This window comes from Megalops cyprinoides, chromosome 10 (assembly GCF_013368585.1).
Source record: "Megalops cyprinoides isolate fMegCyp1 chromosome 10, fMegCyp1.pri, whole genome shotgun sequence".
Lineage (NCBI taxonomy): Eukaryota > Metazoa > Chordata > Actinopteri > Elopiformes > Megalopidae > Megalops > Megalops cyprinoides.
Genome location: NC_050592.1, coordinates 23,346,152 through 23,372,456, shown reverse-complemented (window position 1 = coordinate 23,372,456; position 26,305 = coordinate 23,346,152). Strand labels below are relative to the sequence as shown.

Sequence of the window (26,305 nt, the reverse complement as noted above, 5' to 3'; positions counted from 1 at the left end):
TATTGAGCTGTTGACTGAAAGTTGTCCCTAAAATATACCAGACAGTGGTTACTTGGGGACAAGGAGTCCAAACCAGCACAACGTAAAACATTATGCTGTCATCAAGTTCATCAGCCTGATGTTTATTCAACAGGGCATCCAAAACACAGAGTACTATCTCTCAGGATTGATTGCACCTTTTTCACATAATGACTAGAGGTAGAACATGGGCCAGGTACACTGATCCTGGGTCACTTGCCAATGTGCATAAAACAGCCACTGTCCCAGCTAGAAAGTTACCATGAAAGGCCAGTATGTGTAGCTGGGGTCATATGACTGACTCTGCAGGTTGGGTCCAGGCAGGGTCAGAGGTCAAAGCGCTGATGCAGAGGTGCTGATGCCATCAGCGCAAGCCAAACATCAGAGTTCTTTTTTTTCCATCTCTCATTCTGTCGCTCTGGCATGCAGCATTCCACTATGAGGAGGGGAAGTTGTGCTCTTAAAGAGATAAGCAGCGCTGCATTTCTGTTCAGCTCGCCTCCTGCTACTTACACAGGGCTGACTGCAGGGCAAGAATTACTCTCTCTGTAGATTAAATTAGCTAGCAATAATATGACACAATGTAGCCGAAATTACTGAAAATACCTTGCATTACATTACTTCATTTAGTTTTCATTTTAGACTTACAAATGCAAATGCAGTATACTACAGTGTGTCCTTGTGTGTTTGCACATGCACATGTGTGTGCACAAACGCCTGTGTGTAGAGGGGTTGGTTAGAGAGCTCTCTGGTTCCCTGATTGCCTGTGGTATTGGTAAAATTACATGAGTGAAAGTGCTATCATGCTTATTATTATCATGCTTGTTCCACATCCTGTGTGTTACTTTATACAGTGGAACAGTTTAAGGGATAGCCATTTGGCAGTTCTAAGAGGACTCTGTTGTTGCCTTTTATGTACTTGTATCTTATGGATTATGTTAAAAGTATGCTACTACTTGTGTTCTGCTCTATATGCTCAAATGCACTGTACATCACTTCGAATAATGGTACTGGCAAATAGACACATGAAATCAAACTGTGATCATTTCACTGTATGACACTGATGTTATAAAACCCACACGATACCGTGCATATATGTACGTAACCGATTAATAAACATCACACCTACTTAAGCCTTGGCTCTTAGTTTCAAGTTAGTTTTCAAGCAGAACGAGCTTGTCTTTGTTTTCCATCATGTCAAACTGATTATTTGCTCAGTGAATAGTCTTGGCAAGAGATAGATAGATTGCATCCATAAGGATGGGTTTCTAGTAGGGGTGTCTGTCTTGCTTATCACCTACAAGAAATGCAATGGTATCTATTGCTTAAATTCTGTGGTGGAATAAGTGACAAATGTCAGGTGTCAGGACAGCCTCTCTAACCAGCATGGCCAGTGAAGCCTCAATGTTTATAGGTTATAATGGACTCAGCAGATTTCTCTGCTGTCAGTTGTTTTTGACATATTATTGTCATTATTTATGTGCTTACCTGACATCCTTTTCCTGGAAGGCTTTATAACCTTATGATTTAGCAAGACTCCATTCATTCAGCAGTATATTTACAGAATCAAATCAGGTTTGGCTGCTTGCTCAGGGGTACAACAGTAGCACCTGACCCAGGCTTTAAACCTGCAACCTTTTGATCTGTTTGCTGACCGCTGCTCCTCACTGTTGCCTCTGTATACACATAGAATATGTGGTAGTTTTATTTTTCCATTTTGTTTTGAATTGGCCTCCAAGTCTTTGTTTTATAAAGTTGTCCTTACTGGCTTGACAGATGAGGAAAAAAGGACAAAGAAAATGCATTCTGAGATCCAATAATATACACCGTCTTTGATTTGGGTTTTTGTTTCGCAACCCTGAAAACCCGCGCCGGCAAGGAAATGCAGCATAATCCCTTTTCTGTTGACACGCATGGATTTCGAGCAGTTACTAAAAAAAAGACGTCTGCCAACACAAAGAGACTGGGAGTTTATTTAGCGTAACCGCAGTCCCAGTGGAGATGTCACTGCCGTGCAGAGGCCCCTGTTTTCACCGCCTGCAGGAGAGAAAAAGAAACGGGCGCAGCAGTGTATTTGACAGTCTGCGGGGGAGTTCAGGTTCTCCTCTGAGGACCGTGCTGGCAGGGGAGCAGATGAGAGATGGACAGGAAGGCCTTGGCTCGAGCCTCGGGGAGCACAGAGCGCTCATGTTCGGGCCTGCCGGTGAAGGGGGCGTCCCAGCTGCTGCCGTCCTGTGCCCCTCCTCTCCATGGTGCCCCATGTCTGCTGGAGCCATAGCAATGGCCTGGACCGGCAGTCCCCTGAGCTTTGCGGCCAGTCTGGCCCTCGCCATGGGTTCATGTGTCTGTTTTGTCTGGTTGTCAGGTCTGGTACTCTCTGTGTTGGACTCATACATACACACACACACACACACACACACACACACACACACACACACACACACACACACACACACACACATACACACACACACACACACACACACAAACACAGAAGTGAACATACTCCTAGCTTTAGCTCCAAGCTCCTAAACACATGTATATATATTTTTGTTTGATCATGCTGGAGCTGCAATTGTTTTCCTGTGTGTGGATATATAAGAGCCATACGCTCACACTGAGGCCAGCTCCTGTGAAATAGGGAGGTTCACGTCTGGCCCAGAATACCACGCAGGGAGTCTGCGGTCGCCCAGTTACCAGCTGCCGAGTGGACAGGGAATGAAGCAGAACCTTGCCTCGGCTCACAGCTGTAGCTGCAGGCTCCCCCTTACACTGCAAGGGATGACACCTCACCATTCTGTGCTGCTCCACTGTCTCCCAGTTACAGCACAGTATTAACAGGGATAATTCAACAGTAATCACAATGTAATTTATTGCATGGATTTTTTTTTGGTGAACACTAAAATCTCTTTACAAGGAAAGAGAAAGAGAGAGACACACCTTAATTATCACTGAAGTGCAGTATCTTTTCCTGGGTGATCCATTGCATTTTGAGACAGACCACTAAACATTTCAGCTCAGGTTGAATAGTAGAGATTATGCATGTTCATTAGGAGGCAAAGTTCTGTTTGCACTTTTTTCCACAACCACAGAGTTGTGGTTAGTTTACTGATCTGAAGATATTTTTCATCTGGATCTGACAGTATTCAAAAAAGCTATCACTGATTACTATCAGACCATAATACAGTGGGAGTGTCTCCCACTCTTTCTTCATCTGTTACAGCTTTCTCATTACTTGGCTGAATTTTAACTGGACAACTAATCAGTGTATGATGATGTCATAACGGGAGTGTATGTGCAATCGAGAAGGACAACAATGTGCAGAAAGAGAGTGTTCAAGCATTTTCTAATGTAGCAAATAAAGACTCAGAACAGGAAGTAATGGAGACCACTCAGTGTGCAATGGGAGAAAGGTGGCTGTTAAAGTTATGTGACTTGTCAGTGATGAGGTCAAGTGTCTGTCTATGGCCTGACGTCATGGTTCAACCGAGGAAGAATAAGAGCATGTTTGCTCATATAAAGAAACTGGAATGCTGAATTTATGGGCAGTCATATTGAGCAAGACCTGACCTTTCAGCAGTACATTGCACAAGACCACCATGGGGCTGCACTGAAACACTCAACACCTCTTTAATGCACCTCTGGATATATGATAGCTGTTGTTGCCACTTGCAGGGAGCTGAAATAATCCTTGATTGCATGCAATGCAATTGTGAGCACAGCACTGACCATCTAATTCTGTAAAATGGATGTTAACTCTATTTCTTTATCTCATTGTTTCCTTATTAGCTGATGGACTGAGGTATACCCAGTCCAGTATTGTTTCATGCTACTGGTCTTTTGTATGCCCTCTGAGACATTGAGCGAACGTGCAATAGGTCACAACTAAAAAAAAAAAAAAAAAACCTCCAGGGTGTTAACAATATGCAGCATGCAAGTCGGGTAAATTACCTGTTGTTGATGTCAGTTGGAACCCCAGGTCTGTTCAGCTCAAAACTCTTGCACAATAACATATTGAGCTGGATCAATTCAATGTGCATACCCCTAAACACAAGAAAACTTTCCAAGAACACAAAGATGAAAAAAAATCTAAAAAGATTTGGCGCACTGAAGTCCACCTTTCCTCCTGCAGAACACCTGCCATTGGCTGGGGGCCTGTGGAGAGGGTAGAGGACCATGTGGAAAGCAGGAGAGTAATGTTATTCACAGAATGTATTCACCTCTGCATGCTTAACAGGTGGGGTTTCCTCTGTGTACTCCCCACACATCTATTCACATTTCCTCAATTCAGGAAATTAAAGAATAAAGTCAGGTAAGAGGTCTTTATCAGCCTCAAAGACCACCCATCTTCCCACAATTGTGTTCATTATAATGGCTAGGAGGCACTTTATTCAGAAAAGGTTGCCAAGTTCTGAGAGTCATCGTGTAATTTCTCAGATTGCCTTTGCTTCACACAGGTCTCATTATGTTTCAGCGTCTGTCTGCATCTGTAACAGCTGCTGCCGCAAAAATGAGTTCAAAACCTGATCCCTCCAGAGTTCCATGCACGGATGTGAGACCAGCCCCCTATGGGTGTGCAAACAGCCAAGACTGGGATTTACACAGAAAGGTGGATTCTTTACTAGAAATTTAATTGTTTGCTTTCATATCAATAATTTTCTAGATATCTATAAAAAAGAATGAAAACTGGACATGTCTGCAGTGAAAACTGAAGTGCACATATTTGCAATTAAAAGCCGCTAGGTTGAACTGAATTATAGATATATGCGTTAAATTGTGGCCTCATTTATGTACTTGTTCTCTTGCTCTCTCTCGCTCTCTCTCTCTCTCTCTTTGTCTCTCTCTATTTCTATCTCTCTCTGCTTAAAGAATGCAGTTCCTCCACAAGCATGTTGAAACACAAAAATGGGAGACGAAAATCTGGGAGAGAACTTTCCATCTCCCCAAGGCTCCCCAGGTCTCAAATGTGCATAAATGTCACACATTTTCACCACTTATTTGTGTTGCTTAAGATGTCTGTTTCTTTTTAATGTGGCATAGATCTCCATTTAAAGATGATGGAATAGCAGGCAAAAACAGACAAAAAGCACGTCTAACTTTGGCAAAGGAAATAGCTCATCAAGTAAAGTTTCTTACAAAGATTTCACAACTGCTACATTCCATCACATTGCTCTGGAGAATAATCTTTTCCAGTGGTAACAAAATATATTAAAATATAATTTAAATGAACTCAATCACCTCCAATCTAAGTATGTCTTATATGTGCCTTATATATGGTGGGTAGGGGTGGCTACAGGTATTCAAATGAACGGGCAGGCTGTGAATATTAGTGAAATGTGGTGTTTGCTGCAATGCTTCTCCTGTCATTAGGTGACTTCAGCTAAGAGGCAAGGGCACCAGAGGAGCCCTCCAAGAGCTACGCCAGCTCCCTGGGGGCCCACGTAGGCAGAGTGCCCACCGCCCACCCCATTAACATTTATGGACTTCCCAGATGCCTTTGCACAATTGCAGCTGTTGTGTCTGTAGGATTACTGTTTTGTTACAGTTACAGTCTTGTTGTTTGTGCTGCTGTTTGTGTGCTCCCCACACCTTCCCCCTTCACCTTCAAGTTCACAATTGCTTTGATCATTCTTATCAAGAGCAACTTACATAGCATACAGTTTTGACAAATTATAAATTTATATAGCTGAATATTTACTAAGGCAACCCAAGGGTGCATGAACAGTTGCCACCTGAAAAACAAACTGGCAACCTCTACAGGTAAAAGATCTGGTCCTTACCACTATGCCATACTACTTCCCACCTACTGGTAATTACCTATATCTAATACTTGTTAGTAGCTTGTAGTAATTAGTACCTTTCCCAAAAGTGTCAAACTGGCAACCTTTTGGCTACAAGTCCTGGTCCTAGACCACGCTTGTTAGACGTTTCCTCCTGTTCGTCTATAAGAACAAAACGTAGCTGTTCCTGTAACGGTATTTTTCTAGCATTTGAAATGATGGTTCGCATAACCAGGTACTGAACAAGTACCTGAATGTTTACTGAACTTAAATCATTCCCAGTAGTAGCATAACGACTGTAAGCTAATGATTTTTAGTGGAGTGACTTCGTTATATCTATTAGTTTGCTTATATGTGCAAGTATTGTACAGCCCGCTGAAACGTGTCATTTAAAGTCGCGTTTTCTATATTTGAGTTTGAGGCGTATAATTACAGGCTTTCTTTTCAGCCTGAAGACCAGTGAGCTAACGAGCAGGGTTGCCAGAGAGAGGGGTGGAGAGAAACGTCCTGCCCATTTTTCTCAAAGATTTCCTGTTTCACGAAAGAAGTGAATATATTCTCTGACTCACGCAGTAGTTCAGTCAGTCAGAGTGTTTTCTGTGCGGAGTGGATAGGGAGGTTAGAGACAGACGGAGCGAGGGCTCGCCTCCTGTGCGAGACAAACTCAAAAGTCGGGGCATTTTGCCTTGAAACCTTTCGCCTCGTCCTGGCCGGACGTCGATTACAAACATTTAATGAAAATCAAGGGAAGGAATAACCGGTTTACAAATGGAGCCACGTAGTTTTCCAGTCTTCTGGTGGGGCACGATATTCTTCGTTTATTTTGCTCATCTAAACGAAGCGGGTAAGTTGAGTTCTCCTGTGTCTTGTGTCTTAGTTCTTGACTTGTCTTGAGTGAGTGTCGTGGCGCAGGCACCTAGGTTTTTTTTTACAGGCTTCGCGGTGATATCAGCGCAGATACGAATCTCACTGTGTATATTTACGGGTTTGAAGTAAGAACGAATATTCTTAGTTTTTCTTCCAGCGTGATGTTGAATCAAAATATGAGGTATTTGTGCACAGACGTACGCGCAGCAGGTGGCTGGACAAAAGTGCTCTGGCATACACCGTTAAGAAAATACTTTCCTCAAAAATGTGTTATGCGTAGACTAACGTCATTTTGATGTCAAGTCATAAATGCACTCCACGGGGGACAGTGCCATTTGCAAGTTGTAGTCATTTGTAAGCGGTGTGAGCAGATACATGTTTATGATGAGTTTCCTTTCATAACAAATACTAAGTAAGCATGTGAAGGAATTTTTGCGGCGCTTGTCAGAGGATTTGATCTTATGAATCAAATGAGTGCTAAGTAGTACTGACCTTCAAGAGAACAGAAATATATATTACACTAACTAGTTTATTTGTGTCTTGCTTTAAAGGGCCTACACAATATTACGGTAAACACTTGCTTTGATTATACGGTTAAGAATGTGAACCACGAGTTTTGGGTTGGGGGTATATTTGACGTCTATTGCCTCCTTCTGTGCACCAGTTTTAATTTAATGCGAAGACACTGAGACGCAAACCCTTTTCTGCCTGGCGTCCAGCTGCAGTCTAAAGCTGTGTGGAAGTGTGGCGTTGTTGATTCATTTAATTGCTGACTACTAATTAACGTCTGACCACACGCAGTAACTCCTGACCTTTGAGACCATACCCGGTTTATGTTTCCGGTGGGTGGATCGTGTTTTGTAAAGTGCAATCAGTCGATTAAAAAGCTCTCTATTTTTGTTCATGTTTGTTATCAGCTGCCAGCTACGCGTGTAAGTTTGAAAGTTTGGTATTTCCTAAGCCATAGGAAAATCTTGTTCGGGCTTACTCAGGAAATTGTTTATTTTGTTGTAATGTGTTTTGGCGAGCTGTGTTATGGATTATATCATGCATAAAACCCAACATGACCGAAAAGCCTGTGACATATGAGATTACGTTTAAAAAGTGCAAGTTTTTATTTTTCGTGGAATTCCATGACTTGCTGAAACATAAGGTGCAATTAATTTCACAATCTTTACGTAAAAAGGTATAATGGAGTCTCTGAATGTGATAGTGTTTAACATAATTTCCATCTATGCAGTCCCTGTTCAGTGGGTGCTCAATCTGGGCCCATTCAGTTCAGTTTTCTAGCTGACAGTAAGAAATACTGTAAGAGAAAGGTACCATATCAGGAAACAGTTTAAAGAAGAGGTCACATGCCTGCTAAGGTTCAGTTGCCCATAATAGCCATTTACAGTATATCATGAGTGTGATAAGTGTGTTATCATTCCACAGTTTTATAACAATGGGCCTACCAATAAAGGACAAGGAAAAAGAATTGTATTGTGTATATTTGGAACATGCAATACTGTATGTCCACCAAATCTTCCAGAATCCAGGTGACGTCAGCATATGATTCATTATAGAATGTTTTTACATCTGTGTTATACAAGGTTCTAGGGACAAGCACTTCATTTGTGCAGTGGACATTTGGAATACTGTACCAATGACCAAAGCTGCCAGACTTGTGGCAGCCATCTTGAAATAACTGGCTAGTTTTGGTTTAAGAAGTGTTTTGTTTTTGGCTTAATATCCATAAAATGGTATAAGGAATCTCAAGACCTGCAGCATTCAGTTCAGGACTAGTGTGCCTTTATGTGAAAATACATAGGCTGAGGGTGGGCTTAAATGTTTAATATATTTGGTCCTTTCCATATTCTGTGCTGTTAAGGAAAGTAAGAGCCCCTCCCCCCCCCCCCCCCCCCAATTGGTTTCCCGACCCCCTTTCAAAGGTCTGTGCAATTGTAATTCATTACTTAAATGGGTCTCACTTGTTTTAGCAGGACCAAAAACAAACCTTAATGAAACATGAGGTCATTTTCTGCAAATTCCTCTCATCTCTCATCTTCAGCTGGTCACGTATGATAATACAAACAGTCATATGGGGGGAAAAAAACTTTTTGTTTTGACCAGGCACTCATATCCTAATCATCCATTACATGTGTCTGCATGGGCCAGTATGTAAAAGCAATGGACTACTTCTGTCTTAGCTCAATGTTCCTTTTCCCCTTGTGCTATGGAATCAACACTGGCCTCCTTTCTTTTGCTCCATGTTGATATAGTCACAACTGAACCATGCCCTCTCATTATCCTCTCTGTCTCCCTCCCCCCACTGGAATTACAGGTAAACTGGGTGCCAATTAAAGGAGTCCAGCCCTGCCCCTTACACTCCGATTGCTTAGATTTTAGAAACATTTATCTTAATGTATTTACCTACATTGTACTTTTAATGACAAGACTAGCCTTGAGGAGTGAAGTCACAAATAAGCCATTGAAAGACATGGAGTGTGGATTTCTGGGCGCGTTTCCCATGAGGCTGTGCGCACACGCTGCTGGAAGCACGCAGCCCCCACATGCCTGAGTGGCCGAGGGGGTGGAACAGTTTCAGATCTTTCATGCGTTTCATCTAGCAGCAAGATAATATTGCCTTTCAGACTGTCTGTCCAGACTGAATATTTTGGTTTTTGTTTGTCCCAGAAAAGTGGCTGCTTGTTTTGACTTTCTGTTTTTGGCAAGACAAATTTGCAAATTATGTTAAAAAATGTTCTTGCTTCACACTTGCTGTCCAGCTCCAGTTGTTTTTCTTTTTGTCTTTGTGTATTTGATCCCTTTCTGTCTACCTTATCTGGACCTGGCTTTGTCAGCCACCAAAGAACAATCATGCTCGTCTGCTCTTCCACCATATACACTATCAAACATTCCCTGGCTATAATCTCAGTTTATCTGCTGTGCAAGGGTCTTTCCATCAAAGCAAGCTGCACTGTTCAAATACAATGCAGCAACATTTTGACATTTTGCAGTCTGAGCAGTCAGAAATTTTTTAGGTTTTCAAGTTGAAAGGAATGAAAGCTTTTTGTTGTGGGTCATGAATCATTTCATTGTCTTTATTTCTTCCTTTCTACTTTTTTTTCATGTAACAACACTGGAGAAGTTTGCCAAATTCACTCTACATAGACAAGCGTATAGGTCATATAGATGTATGTAACAGACTTTTTGTTGTCCCAGGTCAAAGCCCACACCAGATATGGCCACATCAATTTTTCACAGCATTCACATTTGTTACATTTATCAAGAAGTGCACAGCCTGTTTTTTTCACTTTTGGTCTATGGTTACACCTTTCCACACCTAATGTGGCAAACACAGCTTTATCTGTAGGTGTGCAGAGTTACTGTTTTATTAACTGTCAAAGTATAAAGTTCATGAACATTTAATCATTCAGACATATGTCCCATTTCTCAAACATCGCCTCTAACCACCACTCCTGCGCAGTTTATCTGACCACACACAGACCTCCCACTGCCTAGAGGCTCACTCAAGGTCAACAGTTGCAGTAATAAGACAAAAGAGCACAATATCTATTATGATGCAGTAATTTTGCTGCATTATAACAACATTGTAAGAATTATGCATCAGTTGGGGTTGAGCGGAACACTCAGTGCATCGCTGGCTTCCCTCTGTCCTCAGATGGTACGTTTAGACTACCAGGAAGTTCACAGGACGATTGCCTATTTAGTAGCTCTGAAGAAGCACAGAAAGCTAACCTGTACGCCCAGTTTGACTGCAGGAGGATCTTTCGTACAAAGGAAGTTAGCTCTTCTCTGAGTGGATGCAGGCTGGTGGGAGAGATATTACTGCAGGGAGGGAGTGCAAGCGCCTATTTACTCTAACCTCTGTGGGCCTCTGCAGAGAGCTCTAAACGGCTATTTAGGGAGGGGGGTCATGTGACCTCAAAGTGGCTCTATTTTATTTGCCCATATTAGTCAGCTCATGGAGGCGGAAATGATCCCTCTTTGGCTTGCCCAGCTGAAGGGTCAAGGAGACTTGAAGGCTCTGCTTTGGAGTTTTAACCTTATAGTTATATGAAATGTACAGCCATCCTTGCTATGTTGTTGCCATGGTGATTTCATAGGCTGAGCTTTATTATGGCACAGGGCTGCATGTTTTCTGTGTCTTTGTTTTCATATTGCTGTTCTTGAAATTTGATTGCAATTAAGTGTGGGGATGTGAGAACTTTACAGCAGCGCTGCCCAACAGCTTGAGAAGCGGAGCATCATTCGGATGAGGTAACACACAGGTTTTACATGAGGGTGGCTAGCAGCTGTAGTGTTCCCCTTCACTGGTGTATCTGGCCGCGTCATTCTGAGCGAGAGGAGAGTCATGCCAGGAAATAAATGGATCACATACGAACTTTTACTTTTAAGTCCATCGGGTCACTGATTCAACAGCCTGACCTTCCTGGCTACTTATCCGTGTGATGTGCATTCCCTGAGCTGTGAAGAAGTACACTCGCCATCCTTTCTGTGGGCCTCGACCACAATCCACAGAGGACATGGTGTGACGTCCATTGCCCCCACCCCCTTGGCTTCTGCTGGAGTCATTACCAAAACGGTGGATTCTGTCAGAATCCTTTTTCCCTTGTTATTCCAGTGCAGTAGGAGCTGGAAAGGCCTGCCATTGTGAGTGGAAAGGCAGATATCCGCCCGGCTGCGTTTCCTCTCACTGTGAACTCACTTCCTCCTGGAAAGTAAAGGAGGGAGAGGGACAAAGCGGGAGCGAGAGACAGGCCCTGTGGCTTCCTCTGTTAACTTCTCACTCACATTTCACACTCAAATACGCTCACTGAATCCATTCTGAAAGCTCAGAGTTTCCTTCTTTTAAAATCTTTTGTAGAATCCATGTCAATGAATAAAGGATATTATTTTGTGCACTTTGCAGCCAGGATTTTGTAAAAAATATTTAGGATTTATGCAGGCCTTTGATCTGTTAAAGGAGAAGGGAGGCAGGGTGCAGTAAGGATGGGGCTGCAGTGTTGCGGATGTTCTTTTGGCCTTTTGATGAATCATATGACCAAGTATGCTGCTGCTCTTGTTTTAACTGGCTGTGTGTTTAAAGAAAATGTAGTGTACTCTACTGTCATTCCTTAGTCATCAGTGAACTGGCTTGATTTAAGCATTTTTAACCTTCTTGGTCTCTCATTGCCAAAACAGCAGCAATCAGGCAAAGATTAATTTTATCAAAAAGACAAGTGCGACCGCAAGGACAGACAGATAACTCTTGGAGGGGGAAACTCTCAGAGCTATGCTCAGTTTACATGTATGAAGGACTGTTGCGCACTCGCACACACACACGTACACACACACACACACTCACACACATACACACACACACACACACACTCACACACATACACACACACACACACACAAACGCACACATGCGTACCCACCCAACCGCCCACACACACACACACACACACACACACACACATACACACACACACAAACACACACACACACACAAACACACACACACACACACACACACACACACACACACACATACACACACACACACACACTCACACACATACACACAGACATATGCACACATGTGGACCCCCCCCCAACACACACACACACACACACACACACACACATACACACACACACACACACTCACACACATACACACAGACATATGTACACATGTGGACCCCCCCCCCAACACACACACACACACACACAAACACACACATGCGGACCCACCCAACCGCCCACACACACACACACACACACTCACACACATACACACAGACATATGCACACATGTGGACCCCCCCCCAACACACACACACACACAAAAACACACACATGCGGTCCCACCCAACCGCCCACACACACACATGCACACATGCAGACACAGATACTCACAGGGCTGATTCACAGACACACAAACACACACACACATACAAGCACACACTGTCAGGCTGCTTACTGTCATCCCCAGATCTCATTACAGGGGCAAAGACATCTCAAAACAGCTGTGGAAACATTCCACACATCAAGTTGTGATGATGTCTCACTTTGCCAAAAATGTGGCCAAAAAGAAAGCTTTTTCAAAGTAAGGAAAATGGGGGAAAAGAACACCTAGCTACGCAACACAAAGTTCTTCCATAACTTTATGATGAAGTTGTACCCACGTAGTATTAAAGCTACTCTGAAAATTTTAGGCCTTCATGCTTGCTGCGTCTCATTAGAAACCGTTTTGTTTATAACCAAAATTTCCAACAGAATGCTAGGGATAGTAAGCACAGCAGTTAATACTGTTAAACTGCTGTGCCAAATAGTAAGATGGTCAGAACATAACACAATAAACCATAATTGAAAGCTTAAAGGCGCTCCAGCTGCTCTGAAATGCCACACACATCTGCATCTGTGATTTTTTTTTTTTTGTTTTTTGTGTGTAGCATAAAAACAGATCCGTTTCTGCGTGCCATAGTGCTCAGTGCAGTGCAGTCGGAAGATCACACACTCTTCATTCTACAGACCCGCTGCGGCTCTGTTTACTTGTTTGTTGTGTCTTCAGTGTTGTCGTCGGTTTTGGTGTCGTCTGAGGTGGTTTGTGAAAGTCTGGCTTCGGGTGATGTCCCAGGTAGTCATTCACAACACAATCAAGGCTATTTTAGCGGAGCAGCAGGTCTGGACAGGACTGACTGAATGTGCTCCAGTGAGGTGAAGGAGGAGGCACGTTAGATTACACAGACTGAAAGCGAACACCGCTGAAATACAGGTGACTTTGTGAAGAACCAGGAAAATATTTATTTCATTGTTTATTCTTTTTATTTTGCAGACAGCTTTTTTGCCAGAGTGGCTTGCGTATCTTTTAAATATTTTACATATTTTGCATATCTTTACACAATTGTATGTCTACTATCCACTTCAACAGCTGGATGTTTATTCAAGCTGATCACGGAAGAGCACTTGAATTACAGAAAAGCGGGGTCTTTCCCAAGATTTTAACTAGCAACCGCTTGGTCACAAGTAGAGCTCCTCATTCAATATGCTATACTGATCCCACGTTCAGCCAACAATACTTGTTCCTGTAGATAACACATGATATGCTTCTCTTGGGATCACTGTAAGGGGGCAGCCAGCTCATGCTGGTGTGCTACAAGTTTCCAGATTTGCTCGGTCTGTCATAATCATCAGTTATTTGAGCATGTGGTCCCTTGGATTGACCCTAGCCAATGGTCTAGATATATATTTCAGGATTTGGATGGAGCAAAAACTTGGAGTGGCTCCAGCGCTCCATGGCTGGTGTTGCCTAGGCCTGTTTTGGATCATTGCACCATGTGAATACATGGGAGAGGTCATGTCTTCGAGTCCTGCAAAAGAAAAAGGAGAAAACACCTCCTTTTAAAATTCATCTGCATAGTTTTGAAATATTTCTAGTAGAAAGTGTTCATTTCATTGTGTGTGTGTGTTCTTTCGGCATGCTTTAAATGGTCCACAATATAAGCAGTTTTAAGGAAGTGCGTGTCCCTTTCATGAGAGTTTGGCCTCTCTATGCTATCTTGTTTTGAAACTGTACATAGCGTCATGATCTGATATGTGGGGCCTATGCAAACAAAAGGGCCAAGCCAGAAACCCATGATAGCTTTTTATTGTCCTCCAGAACCACTTCACTTTGCCACAAACAGTCTGCTGTCTGTCTGAAACACTTCCATAAGCTGAGACTACATTATCACACTGACCCACAAGCCACGTGCAGTCTGCCAGGAAGCCATTACTGCTGTTGGTTTGTTCCAAGTCAAGAATACCATGGCCTGCTTCATTATTTCAGCACAATGCCTAAGTCCACGTATGGATGGCTACTGTTATTGACTTATCAGATATGCCTGTGCAGGATGGCTGTCAGATCTTCCTTTTAGCATGTTATCCATTTACCCAGAAGAATGCTGAATCAGTTCTGGTTAAGTAAGTAATTCAAATGTGCCTTGCCTGGGATTTGAACCTGCCTGCAACTGGTGATCAGCATTTTAATCCATGTGGGACTTCCATCAGGATGTGTATGATATGGTTTTACATTCTCATTAAAATTAAACATTAAATATTTTGGACTGTATTTTTATAAACATTATGTGGACCCTGTCTTTATCACTGGTTATCTTAGCACACCCAGCTGGAGAGTCAGCCCTGACCATTTCTGTAACAACAATTAGCGAGCAGAGAGACTTTGGGCACCGGTTTGTAGCCCATAATGCTGTAGGTCTGTGTTTGAGATTGAACCCACAGCCTTTCAGTCAAAAAGCAGGCTGTCTGCCTCACTGCAGAATCTTCACACACACACACACACACACACACACACATACATTTCACTCACTATGTCTTTTATTATTGTGAAATATCCTAGACATTTTGAAATTTAGATTAAGTACAGTAGTTGTGTTCTCTGTACAGTATTGCTTTCAGAATCTGAAAACTTTTGGAATGCAGCCACTGAACCCCACTTTTTACTTGAATGTCCCAGAACCCCCAGCTTTGTACAGATATATGAAGTGTCAAGTGGTATGTCAGTGTAAGTGTCCACTGAAGTTTCTCCTCAGATAGCCTCTCTTTTTCTCACTGCCGTAGGTCATATGAAAGACGTAGTAGCTATATATCCCCTGCATTTATATTATGTGTGAAATGGCAAAAGTTTACCCATTGGGTAAATACCTGTGTATCTTTTCATTCCCACAGCACATCTTTTAAGTAGGCTGAAGACAGCATCCCTCCATAAACTTAGCCAAACAATCTGAACAGCTACCGGGCTCTAAAACCTAAAAGGAATGTCAGGAGATGGCAAATAAAATTTATTACACAATTTATTTCCCTGCCGCTCTCACAGGTTATTTGGGGAAAGTAATAAAAGTGACTTCACAATCAAAGTTCCTCAGGTGATTTTAATTTGCACAGCCAATTTGCCTGTACCCCAACCCCCCACCCCCCCCCCCCCCCCCAACCCCAGAGCACTCGCTAGCCACCATCAGTGAATCAGTCTGTGCTATTCACCTAGTCAGATGTCAGTCAGAATTCAAGTTATTATTGGGGGAGGGTTTGCGACAACTCTCAAAATAAGTAGTTGCTGGTAAAGAGGTTGTCATTGATGATTGACAGCTGTCATCTAAGTTGCCGTTACACTATTTAATGAACATTCAGAGCCTTGCAGTATGTGTGCATCAGTGTGCATGTGTGTATTTTTGTCTGTGTATGTGAGGTCAAAGAATGTGTTTTCTACTGAGTTAAGCCACAAATGGAAGCGAAATGAATCCTTTTTTGTTTATAACCCTCATCCAAGCTAAAATCCATGGTGGACTGAGAGGATTAGCTTAATCTAATAACTCAAAGCAAATAAACATGTCTTCTGTTTATATGAAATCTGAGAATATGAGAATCTCAGATATTTGTTGTTGAGTCTGTATTAATCCTACGGCTCCCCCCTGAAGCTGGAGTATGGACAAAAACCATTTCTGATATTGACGGCTGTGTTCATCTTCTCGTCATATTTGGATGCATTCAGCTATGCTACTGCAGAATACATACTTTAAGCCTCTGCTTAAATAGAAAGAAGTGATTATGAGTGGGTTTATCTTTTGAGTTCTTCTGCCTTCTCAAATGTTGCCGCCAAGGGCTCATTTGTAATATGTTTACTACTGTGTCTCATTAACAGGTGGATTCGTGTTTTCTTTTAGTTGCAGATCTATATCTTTCTCATCATATCCTGTGCTACAGCTGCAAGGTCGCAAATAGTGTTTCCCTTTGAAATGTAAAGTAATAACAGCAGTTTAGCTGTGTTCTACCTTGGCTGGAATATGATAGGGAATATGCTGACTTGGAAGATAAAAAATTGGCTTTTTTCTGTCTCTCCAGCAAAGCAGAGCTGCTCGATTTCTTTAATGTTCATGCTGGGCTTTGTCTTCGTAAAAATGGGAAAGGCTCCTGCACGTGTTTTTTGAAAATACTGTTGCATGCCCGTGGCAAGAAAAAAGTACCATGGCAAGAAAAAAATAAATCTTTCAGAGTGGGTTTGTTAAAAGTAGTTACTTCTTGTTTCACAGATATCTCAACCACCTGTTTCTTTGTGTCAATCAAAAGTTTCTAAGCTTGTGATTTCTATTCAAGGTCAACTGGGGCCATTTCCTGAAAGGAAAAATCAGCCTGGGCTATGTGCAGCCAATCAACGCCCCCCCACCCCCAAACTGGGTATTTAAGTATTCATTGGTTTTCTTTCCCCTTAGATTTTAAAATTAATTAAAAGTTACTGCTTGATATAGATGTACAGGGTAAAGTGCTGGAATTATGTGGAATGCCATGTGTGGGAAGTTACAAGCACACCCCACGTCATTTGTGAAGGAATGTCACTGAGAGAGCATATTCTGTGTGGCAGCTGTTCAGAGCTTCTTTCCTGCTGTACTGTAGGCACTGTAAGTACTGTAGTTCCCATAGTTATATAAATCTTGGCATTCTATGAGGATAATAAAATGGGAGAGGGGAAATCCCCAGTGCATCTGTTTGTGTGTGTGTGTGTGTGTGTGTTTGTGTGTGATCTTAAATTCTAAAATCAGCGCCAGTGACTAATGCACAGGTGTGATGTATACTGGAGTATTTACAGTAATGGGTAAGAACACTATGGCATGAGTAGGAACATTTTTTATTTTTAGTGGAAAGAAAATAAATGGAGACCTCCCGTGGTCATATTTTACAGGTTCTCTCATGTCATTTGAGCTTCCTTTTTGTAACTTACTTCCCAGAAAGTCCTGCTGCTGCTCCTGCGAGAAAGACTAACTTCCGCTTCCATTGCAGTTCTGTGCATTCCAATGGATCTCCCGTTGTGCTGTATCAGCTTCTTTTTAGAGTCCTGTGGTCTATTTCATGCTTTCTGATCTTCCATTGATCGTGGCCTTTAATTGAGACGACATTTTGCCTTTAACCCTGTGGCTGACCTTCCCATCTCATTGTGTTTCCTTGCAGATGGGACCATGAACTTTTTCAAGCTGAAGAATCTGTGCAAGTTCTGCGACGTGCAGGAATCCACTTGCGACGGCACCAGCAACTGCTCCTCCAAGTGCTCCATCACCTCCATATGCGTTCACAGCGACGAGGTGTGCGTCAGCATCTGGTACGTCATCCTGGCCCGCCACTCACCCGCCGTTTCCCTCCGTGCCCTCTGTCTGCACTTTTAGCTTTGCTGAAAAGGCGTTGAGTTTAAAGTCCAGGGTGAAAAAGGGAGAAAACTAAACTGTCAGGTCTGCTTAATGCACACTCCACTGTTGTCTCCACCTCCACCACATAGCAATAGCATTAGCAATGTTGGCTGTCTGCCAATCCAGCCACCTGTATTCTCCCCATTACTGTTCTATTGGGCAATCACATATGTACTTAGTTGTTTGTTGTTGATGTTTCAGTTGGGGTATCTGTTTAACAAAAAATGTTGTATTGTCTGCCAAACCGCCATTATTGATTGCCTGAATGTAAGTGCATTCATAAACCTTATGATCACCTGGCATCTGTAGCGGTAACAAACCACAGCGGATTAAATATTTCATATTCCAGCTGCTGTGGTTTGTTGTTGCTGTTTTGGCTAGGTGTTGCATCCAGTGTGCTTCAGACCTACAGTCTACAGTCACATCCAATTCCAAGCATGTCCTTTAACCCCCACCTCTTGTCAGGCGAAAGAATGATGACAACATCACCACTGAGACACTGTGCCACGACCCCTCCAAGCCACTCTATGGCCTGATGCTGGATGACTATAACAACACCAAGTGTTTGATGAAGGAGAAGAAGTTCCCTGGCTCACAGTTCTACATCTGTTCCTGCTCAGGGGAGGAATGCAACGACGAGCTCATCTTCTCTCCCTGTGAGTGCATCAGCCTATCTGTCAATCTGTCTGTCAGTTACTGTTAATTAATTAAAGTCAGTTAATTAATGCTGTTTGATTAAGTCAGTTCAATTAAGAAACGGTCGTTCATACCGTAGCCGTGCTGCCACTATCTGAAGAGAAACCTTGTGATTTTTCGGCAAGCAGGTCTCAGTGACTTGGCCACATTCTCCACCTCAAACGGGAAGTTCCTGCTGGTAATCTGTGCCATGAATAGGATAGTGTTGTGTGTGGAAATGTGTTTGGATATTTCTTTATGAAACCACATGCATGACACAAGAGGAGATTTGAGATATGGGTATGATTCTGACACATACTGAGACCCGTCATGGTAGGTAATTTGCTGACAAGGCCAACAGTGATAGTTTCCATTTCTGTTGGATGCAGTTTTGATTAACATATAGTACAGACTCCTGTTGTAGACTCTTGATAATAGTTTGCTGCCAAATGAAATGCGGTCACTTTTCACCAGAAAAAATGTGAGGCAGAAACGCTAAAGGAAAGGCTTTTTCTTCAACAGCAGAAAATGGGAAGCATCTGTAACTACTTCATGGAAAGCGTGTTCTTTACACTGCTATAGTGTATCTAACAAGGCTGTGCTGGGCATGTTTTCAGTGTTAGAAACAGGTGGCAGAAAATTGGTAGACATCTGCTGTAATGCTGACAAATATCTCTCCCTACTCATGAGAGAGAGAGAGCTCTCGCACCCCTACTGTGACAAAGAGATAGAGGCAAACAAGAGTGGCATGTTGTGACAAACCACCGCTAGCCTCGCCGTCATCTCTCTCATTCCCACATCTTTCTCTCTCCCCTCACCCACATTCCCCCCTTTCTTTTCTCTCTTCTCTTGCTCTCTTTCCTTCTTTCTCTCCCTTACACCTCTCCTTTCCTTCTCTTTCTGTCCCTATTATCTGTTCTTTTTCTCCCCTCTCATCATCTGCCCCCCCCCCCCCCCCTTTCCCAGTTTCTCACTTCTTTCTCCCTCTCTCTCTCCCTCTCTCTCCCTCACTCCAAGAAAAAAAGGCTGGGCGATGCAGGCCAATGGAGGGTGAGCTGGAGACTTCAGACATGTGGTTTCCTGTCTGTGTTTAACTCAAAGCAGAACATCATCACCACATGGCGAACAGTCCCTTCCAGACAGCATGTTTAATAACCCACTGTATTTACAACCTGGGCACAGGCCAGTCGAGGAGATTTAAACCGACAAACTTACGTGAGATTCCTCCTCTTTATGATTGTCATACGTTTTTCCTGCAATTTTTTTGTTTTCTTTATTTTCCAAATTAAGGATGGCACATATTTTCCAAATTAAGGATGTTCTCTGCTATAGTAGAGATAAGACCTGCTATAGTAGAGATAAGACCCTCCCGCTACACCCACCTGCTGCTGACTGATATGAGTAAAGTAGCATCCCACATACTCATCTCATTGGCATATGTCACTGTCATGTACTTACTTTACCCCACTTCCCTGAACTGAGAAAATGGTTAGAAGAAAGGATGATTATTCTTCTCTTTGTGTTTGTGTGTGAGAGAGATGGTTTAACTTTTATTTCAACTTGTTTGAACAACGAGCTTGGGAAAAGGATTTATTTACTCATGTACACATAAGAAACAAACAAACAGACATAGAAATAACCATGAGCCAAACCAATCCCCCAAAACATAGAAACCACCATGACCGCACCTGGAAAAAGAGCCAGCGAAAAGGAACAAAACTGTTCACCACAAAGGGCTAAAATTCCAACCTTAGCATGGTACTTCCTTTGCTCTTTTACCCAGGATTTTAAATAAATGTGTTATTCATTAAGCTGCTTAGATTAGTTATTTTATTATTAATGTGTAAGGAAAATCAAATAATCTGTTTGGACTGTTACACCCGTGTCATATCCAAAGTTCCAAACATTAAGGCACTCTTGGGGAGGCGAAGTCTAGGAGACGTTTTTCCAGCTGAAGCAGAGCACTCCTCTGGCTCTGAAAAGACTACATCTCGCCGGAAGTCTGTGTTTACTTAACGGACACATGCCGCAGCTTACAGCTTTAGAAATGCCTCGCGTTGCTGTCGTGTGCATAACATTCTCATGACGTTGCTGTAACGTTAAAGCGACGTTACGGCATTGCGACCTCGTCTCAGCCACCCCTGCTTTTCACAGTAGCCGTGGTCACATGACCGCCCTGATGTGAAGCAGAAGGGTTTGTTTTTACTGACGCCATTAACCATAATTGTTCTGCAGCAGCAGCAGTTGTAGTATTTGCTCAGCCGAAACAAATAGCTCCTCATAATGAGCAGCTGGTAGAGGGCTCATGTGGATGTATTGGATTGTACTCCGCGTCATACATATTTTGTTGAAGTTCTAAACTTGATAGCTTTATTAGGAAGCCTTGCAAATTAATTCAAAACATTTGTGAAAAATCTAAACACGCACATTTTTATTGCCTTTGGCATAGCCGCGCTATCGTGCTTACAAGGCAAGTCACTCATAAAATGCTGTTTTACGCAGCTTTGATTTCATTCAAATGGGTGACAGTCTTGTGTGGTTTTTTTAGGGCAGTTTGTGAATTCTACTTAGACATTGTTGCTCTGTTTACATTTTTTAGTTCATTTCGTCTTGGAAACTCTAGTTAAGTGCTTGCTGGCACTGCCTGTCACTGGATCTCATTTTATACATACTTTCATGGCACAATTCATTCCCCACAACAGACGATTAAGCAGCAGAGTTTAAGTGGCTTCTGCTGGCCTGTGATTTCTGTTCTTTCTTGAAAGTGCCTCTCTGCTGTCACATGAGCTGAAAGTGAAACTACTCATATGCAGGAATGCAGATGCAGGTCATCAGCTTTCCCCTGGTATTTAATACTGCTGGTTGAAAATGAGCTGAGTAGATATTGGGAGGATCAGGGGAATTGCAATATGACTGGCTTTAAGATGCTTGAGAATGCTCCAGGGGATTTCCCTGGAAAAGGTCATCACTTTCAATGTCTTATAGTGATTGCCACGCTGTGTATCAGCAATAAATATATACCCTAGGGAAAGGTTAAAAGGCAGCGCTGCCCAAACAAAACTTGCTGCCCCCACCTCGTCACCCTGATTCACACACACCTTCTGTCGCATGGAGGAAAGGTCGCATTCGCACAGTTGACAGGGCCCTCCCTCCCACACCCTCCCCTGCTGAACGCTTTGCATAGTGTCATCATTGACAACTTAAATTATCACCTTCTGTGTTGCACAGCCACATTCACGGCCACCTCCGAGTCAGTGTTACACATAAACAGGTTCCCTGCTTCTGCAACAGCTATCACAGAAGCAAAGTTCCACCTTTCCGCATGTTCCGCATGTTCCGCATGATTCCACCAAATGCACCTGACTGATACCAAGCTATTTTGGTACCTGGTAGGATTGTTTGTCATCCTTGGTGCTGAAGTATTTGCCTGTAGGTTGTTTGAGAAAGGGAAAATAAGAACAGAAAAAAAATCCTTTTCCATCTCAACAATTTTTAGTCTGGTCTGGGCTACATTTTTGTAGTGTTCCCCCGTGCAGCGGAATCTTCCCCTCCAGACACAGAGCAGACATTTAACAGGAGTGAGTCATGATCAGCTCCCAGACAGGGATAAACTGCTGAGGTCTCAGCATGCAGCTGTATGTTACTGTGGCCTGCAGAATAAAACAATAAAATGCTACCAGAGTGTGCATGATTTTACATCCCTATTTGGATATAGACAAATGTCATCTGTCTTTGGCTGGCAAAAATCAGAGTTGCACTGTTGGAAAAGTAAATTGCGTGCTAGATTCAAGAGCTGTTATTTATAGAGGTCGGAATCTCCCGTTTAAAAAAACAAGCATTGATATTTTGGGCTTTGAGTTAGACAACAGAAAAAGTTCTCCCACAAACAGCTGCAAAACTGGTCCACACTAGTTTGTGGTCTGTCCTCCCAGGCCTCAACCAAAAAATGCATGTTGAGCTCCAGAACACATTAACACCTCAATTTCCAGTCATTCAAGCAGCAGTGTTAATGAAGTCATCTCTCTCAACTCATGATACTTGCAGTGGAGACGAAAAAAAAACAATGACGAGAAGAATGTCCCTGAATCATGCTTGCTTGCTCCCTCCAAACAGACCCCAAGTTTTGAACCAACAACAACAAGGCATGCAGTGAAGAATGCAGTGAAGCTGCTGTATTGGGGGTTTTTCTCCTGTCTAGAGCAAGTCAGAGCACACATGCTGCTCATCTTGTAGGCTTTACAGGCCTCATTCTGATTTAATTCAAGATTCCTCGTTTAAGACTTGGATGGGGCTTCGAAACCATTTGTTCACTGCCCCCCTTTGTAAATGATATCATGTCTGGGTTTGGGGTTATTTCATGTTTTTTTTTTTAAGAGGAAATCTGGCTTTTCTTAAAACAATAATTCAGAACACATTGCAAATGTTGCAGTCATTAACGTTTAGGTTACTTGTGAGTCACAGACACTGAAAACACAAATGCCTTAATCCCTGTTAAAACCTGACATGCAATCCACAGTGATATTTTAATTGCAGACCACCACCAGGGAAGCAGACAGTTAGTAGTAAGAACAAGCTCATGGACAGCAGAGAACACAAAAGCAGAACAGCTAGTTTTAGGGCATCTTTATGTTGTTTTGTTATTTTTATATCGTGTTGGAAAACATTCTTTCACTTGGCTGGTCATAAGGCTTATTTCACAAATTGCACCGGTTTTATAGAAGGCCAAATTTGGCAGCGGCAGGCTAAATACACTATATATATTGCCATCTTGGAGGGTTGTAGTAGTTTATTTAAGGCATAAAAACTCTTCTAATTGGAAAGTGTGCCAGCCAGTTTCTCTCCACCCCATTCTTTTCAGTGCCTCTCAGTGATGCGGAAGATTCTGTGTCAATATAAGCTGCAGTATGTACATATGTGCGTGTCTCCAAAATCTAATCTTACTCCCATCCCAACACACACACACACAACCCAGGCAGTGAGATGCCACTGTGGACCAACCAGCAGATGGGCTGGACAGCAAGGACTGAGCCTATCTGCCAGTTGTTTGTGCCCATGGTTTGGAGAAGAGGTGGTCAAAATGAGTAACTGCCGAATGCTTTGAGCACTGCAGAAAGACCTAGGGCATTTTTGAGTTTGTGGTGTTCTGTTTTCATGCCTTTTTTGCATTCTCAACTGCTGCTGACACCTAGAAGCCATGTGTATTATATCAATATTATTATTTTTGCTATTCTAACTTGTGCATCTTTGTGTTTTACATTTGCCTGTTGCGCATGGACATTCTGCCTTTGCTTGCTTTACGCTAGGCTCGGTCGTAAACATCCAGCCGTGGAGAGGTTTAATCTGCTGGGGGTTGAGCAGTCCATGTAGTTGGCAGTGGACCTCTCTGCTGTTGGCAGGGATGGAGTCCAGGGTAATTTTCCTCAGAAGCCCAAGGCACTCGAAAACAGCTTGGCTTGACGTGCGGTCCAAGCTGCTCCTCCCATGGAGAGACCTCCTCACACAAGGTCTAGAGCTGGACTGAGGAGTAGTCAAGCAGTCAGGAGTTGGGGGTGGAGAATTTAATGACTCATCTCTGGAGCTGATAGGGTGGGTTGCAGCTGGCTATGGGATTTGTCCAGGAACACATCAGGACATAGGTCACATAATGCCCTACCTTCGTCTGTGCCCAGATGCCATACACTACCCCCCTCAGGCAGACCTAGAGAACAGAGAGAGCAGACGGTCCTGCTATCACTGAGGGTAGTGGCCTGTTTCTTCCAAACACTGGCTCTTCATGTAAACCTATGCATAGCCCAGGGGCCTGTGTGCTGCAGTTCATGTTGGTTTTGAGGGTGAGCGATAAAGAGGATGTCCTTTATGCGGGACAGCTCAGCACTCCACGCTCAGAGGGGTTTATGTTTATCTCAGTTTATTGTTATGTCTGCGCTTTTGGGAAGGCGCGTGTGCTTGCCTGTACCTGCCGTGTGGATCCGACAACTACAGACTGTTTTCAGCTTTAAGAAGAAAAGCCGAACTGCACACTCTTGGCTTAGAAAAACAGAAGGAAGAATGAGGCAGGCATATTTTCACTACTGTAATTCATGGGAGTGGGAACATCAATCATCTTTGCTTTTATGTCACAGCTGAATTTCTGCAACTGCAAAAAAAGAAATCCAAAGAGATTATTTGGGTTAGGTTGTGTTTGAACTGCCTTGTGGTAGAGTGGTTGATGCTTTGGCCCACGTTTTCCCCGTTTTGGACTTCTGGAATGCTGCTGATTTGTGGAGGAATTGTATTCCCTAAAATGCCTCCTCACTCTATGGATTCGCCACAAGCAGCGACATGTGTGTTAGGGGCAGGTCGAGACTCGCTCTGCCCTCCAAGTACACATGTGAGACAGTGTAGAGCCCTTTTAATACTATTATCACTTATTCCTTTAGCAGACATTTTAAATTCTATCCATTTGTACAGCTAGATATTAGCTGAGGCAACTCAGGGTAGGCACCCTATGCTAGGGTCCAGCATATGTGCCCCACCTGGGAATCAAACTTCCAATCCTGTTATAAGCCCAGCTCCTTCACCAATACTGCTGTCTCTGCACATCTCACTTAGTGGAAGGAATCTGTCGAGTTTGATAACAGGACACAGAATGCTTTTAACGAGTTTTATTTTCATTTGTCTCCGCCGGGACCGTTTCAGATTTCTATTTGTGGAAAATCATTTTGGGCGTACCCTTCCTCCACCTCCGTTCTGCTCACTTCCTCATCTGGAACCACATGAGAGGGGTCACATAAGAATAAGGATGTCTTGTGTGTATGTACATGTATCTACATGTGTACATCATTTTCACATGTATGTATGCATGTGGCCTGTGTGTGTGTGTGTATGTGTGTGTGTGTGTGTGTGTGTGTGTGTGTTTGTATGGAGAGAGAATTACTGGCCTGAAAGTGAATTTCATCATCATGGAAAAATTTGATTATGATACCATACACACAACAAATCATTAGTTTAATATCTTGCAGATAATGATGGCTTCACACCTCCCCGGCATGCTGTCGAACAAGGTATATAGTACATACATCTGTAAATGTGTATATTTGTGTAAATGATTCAAACATCAGTGACTGACACTCAGTTTGACCTGACAGTTACATTTCACTCCAGTTGCAGAAGTCCAGTTGCAAATGAGGTTAAAACATAACGCTATTTTGCACCATGTCAGCACTTTATTAGTCTAGTCTAATCCCTTGAATGATGTGGATCTTGCTTCACTTGAGAGTTTTCTGCTATAAATATGCTATAAACTTGCATTAATAGGTATTTTTATTGCTGAAATTATGGTATTTCCTGCTCATATCTTCATTACTGTTTAACACTGTCACTCAAAATATGTAGCCTGTGGTCTCAGTTGATGAAGCTTAATTAAAGTTTAGCTTTTGCTGCTATGGCAACTAAATCAACTAACTTTGAATGCTACCTGTATTACTAATGTAAAAGGCACTAAAAATAAAAAATAAACTGACATTGTCTTAAGTTTTAGCTTGTTAACTGAATTAATACACTACACTAGACAATTTCTCTAAAATGGCTTTTAGCACATTTGTCTGTGAAGTCATGTCAAATCCATATCAGCAAGTATCAGCAATCCATCATGGACTGAAGCTGGAACTAAAACAGGCATACATGGTGTACCAGGACTGAAACGTTGCATAGGTCCATTTCTAGCCCTGACACACCCCTCCCACTAACCAGTGCTGCGTT

General features: G+C 42.7%; 1 protein-coding gene across 3 annotated transcripts in view; it reads left to right on the top strand.

The window, feature by feature from the left end:
* The first annotated feature begins 6,372 nt into the window (after positions 1-6,372).
* Positions 6,373-26,305, top strand: part of tgfbr2b (transforming growth factor beta receptor 2b) — a 30,485-nt gene continuing 10,552 nt past the window's right edge. The window contains exons 1-5 of one of the 3 annotated variants that reach the window (XM_036538790.1): positions 6,373-6,642; positions 16,809-16,889; positions 17,658-17,805; positions 18,356-18,546; positions 25,567-25,608. In XM_036538790.1, the coding sequence (XP_036394683.1) occupies positions 6,567-6,642; positions 16,809-16,889; positions 17,658-17,805; positions 18,356-18,546; positions 25,567-25,608 (538 nt within the window). In that variant the 5' untranslated portion in view covers positions 6,373-6,566. The remainder of the gene's footprint in view (positions 6,643-16,808; positions 16,890-17,657; positions 17,806-18,355; positions 18,547-25,566; positions 25,609-26,305) is intronic. The other 2 variants (XM_036538792.1, XM_036538791.1) reach the window with 2 other exon arrangements.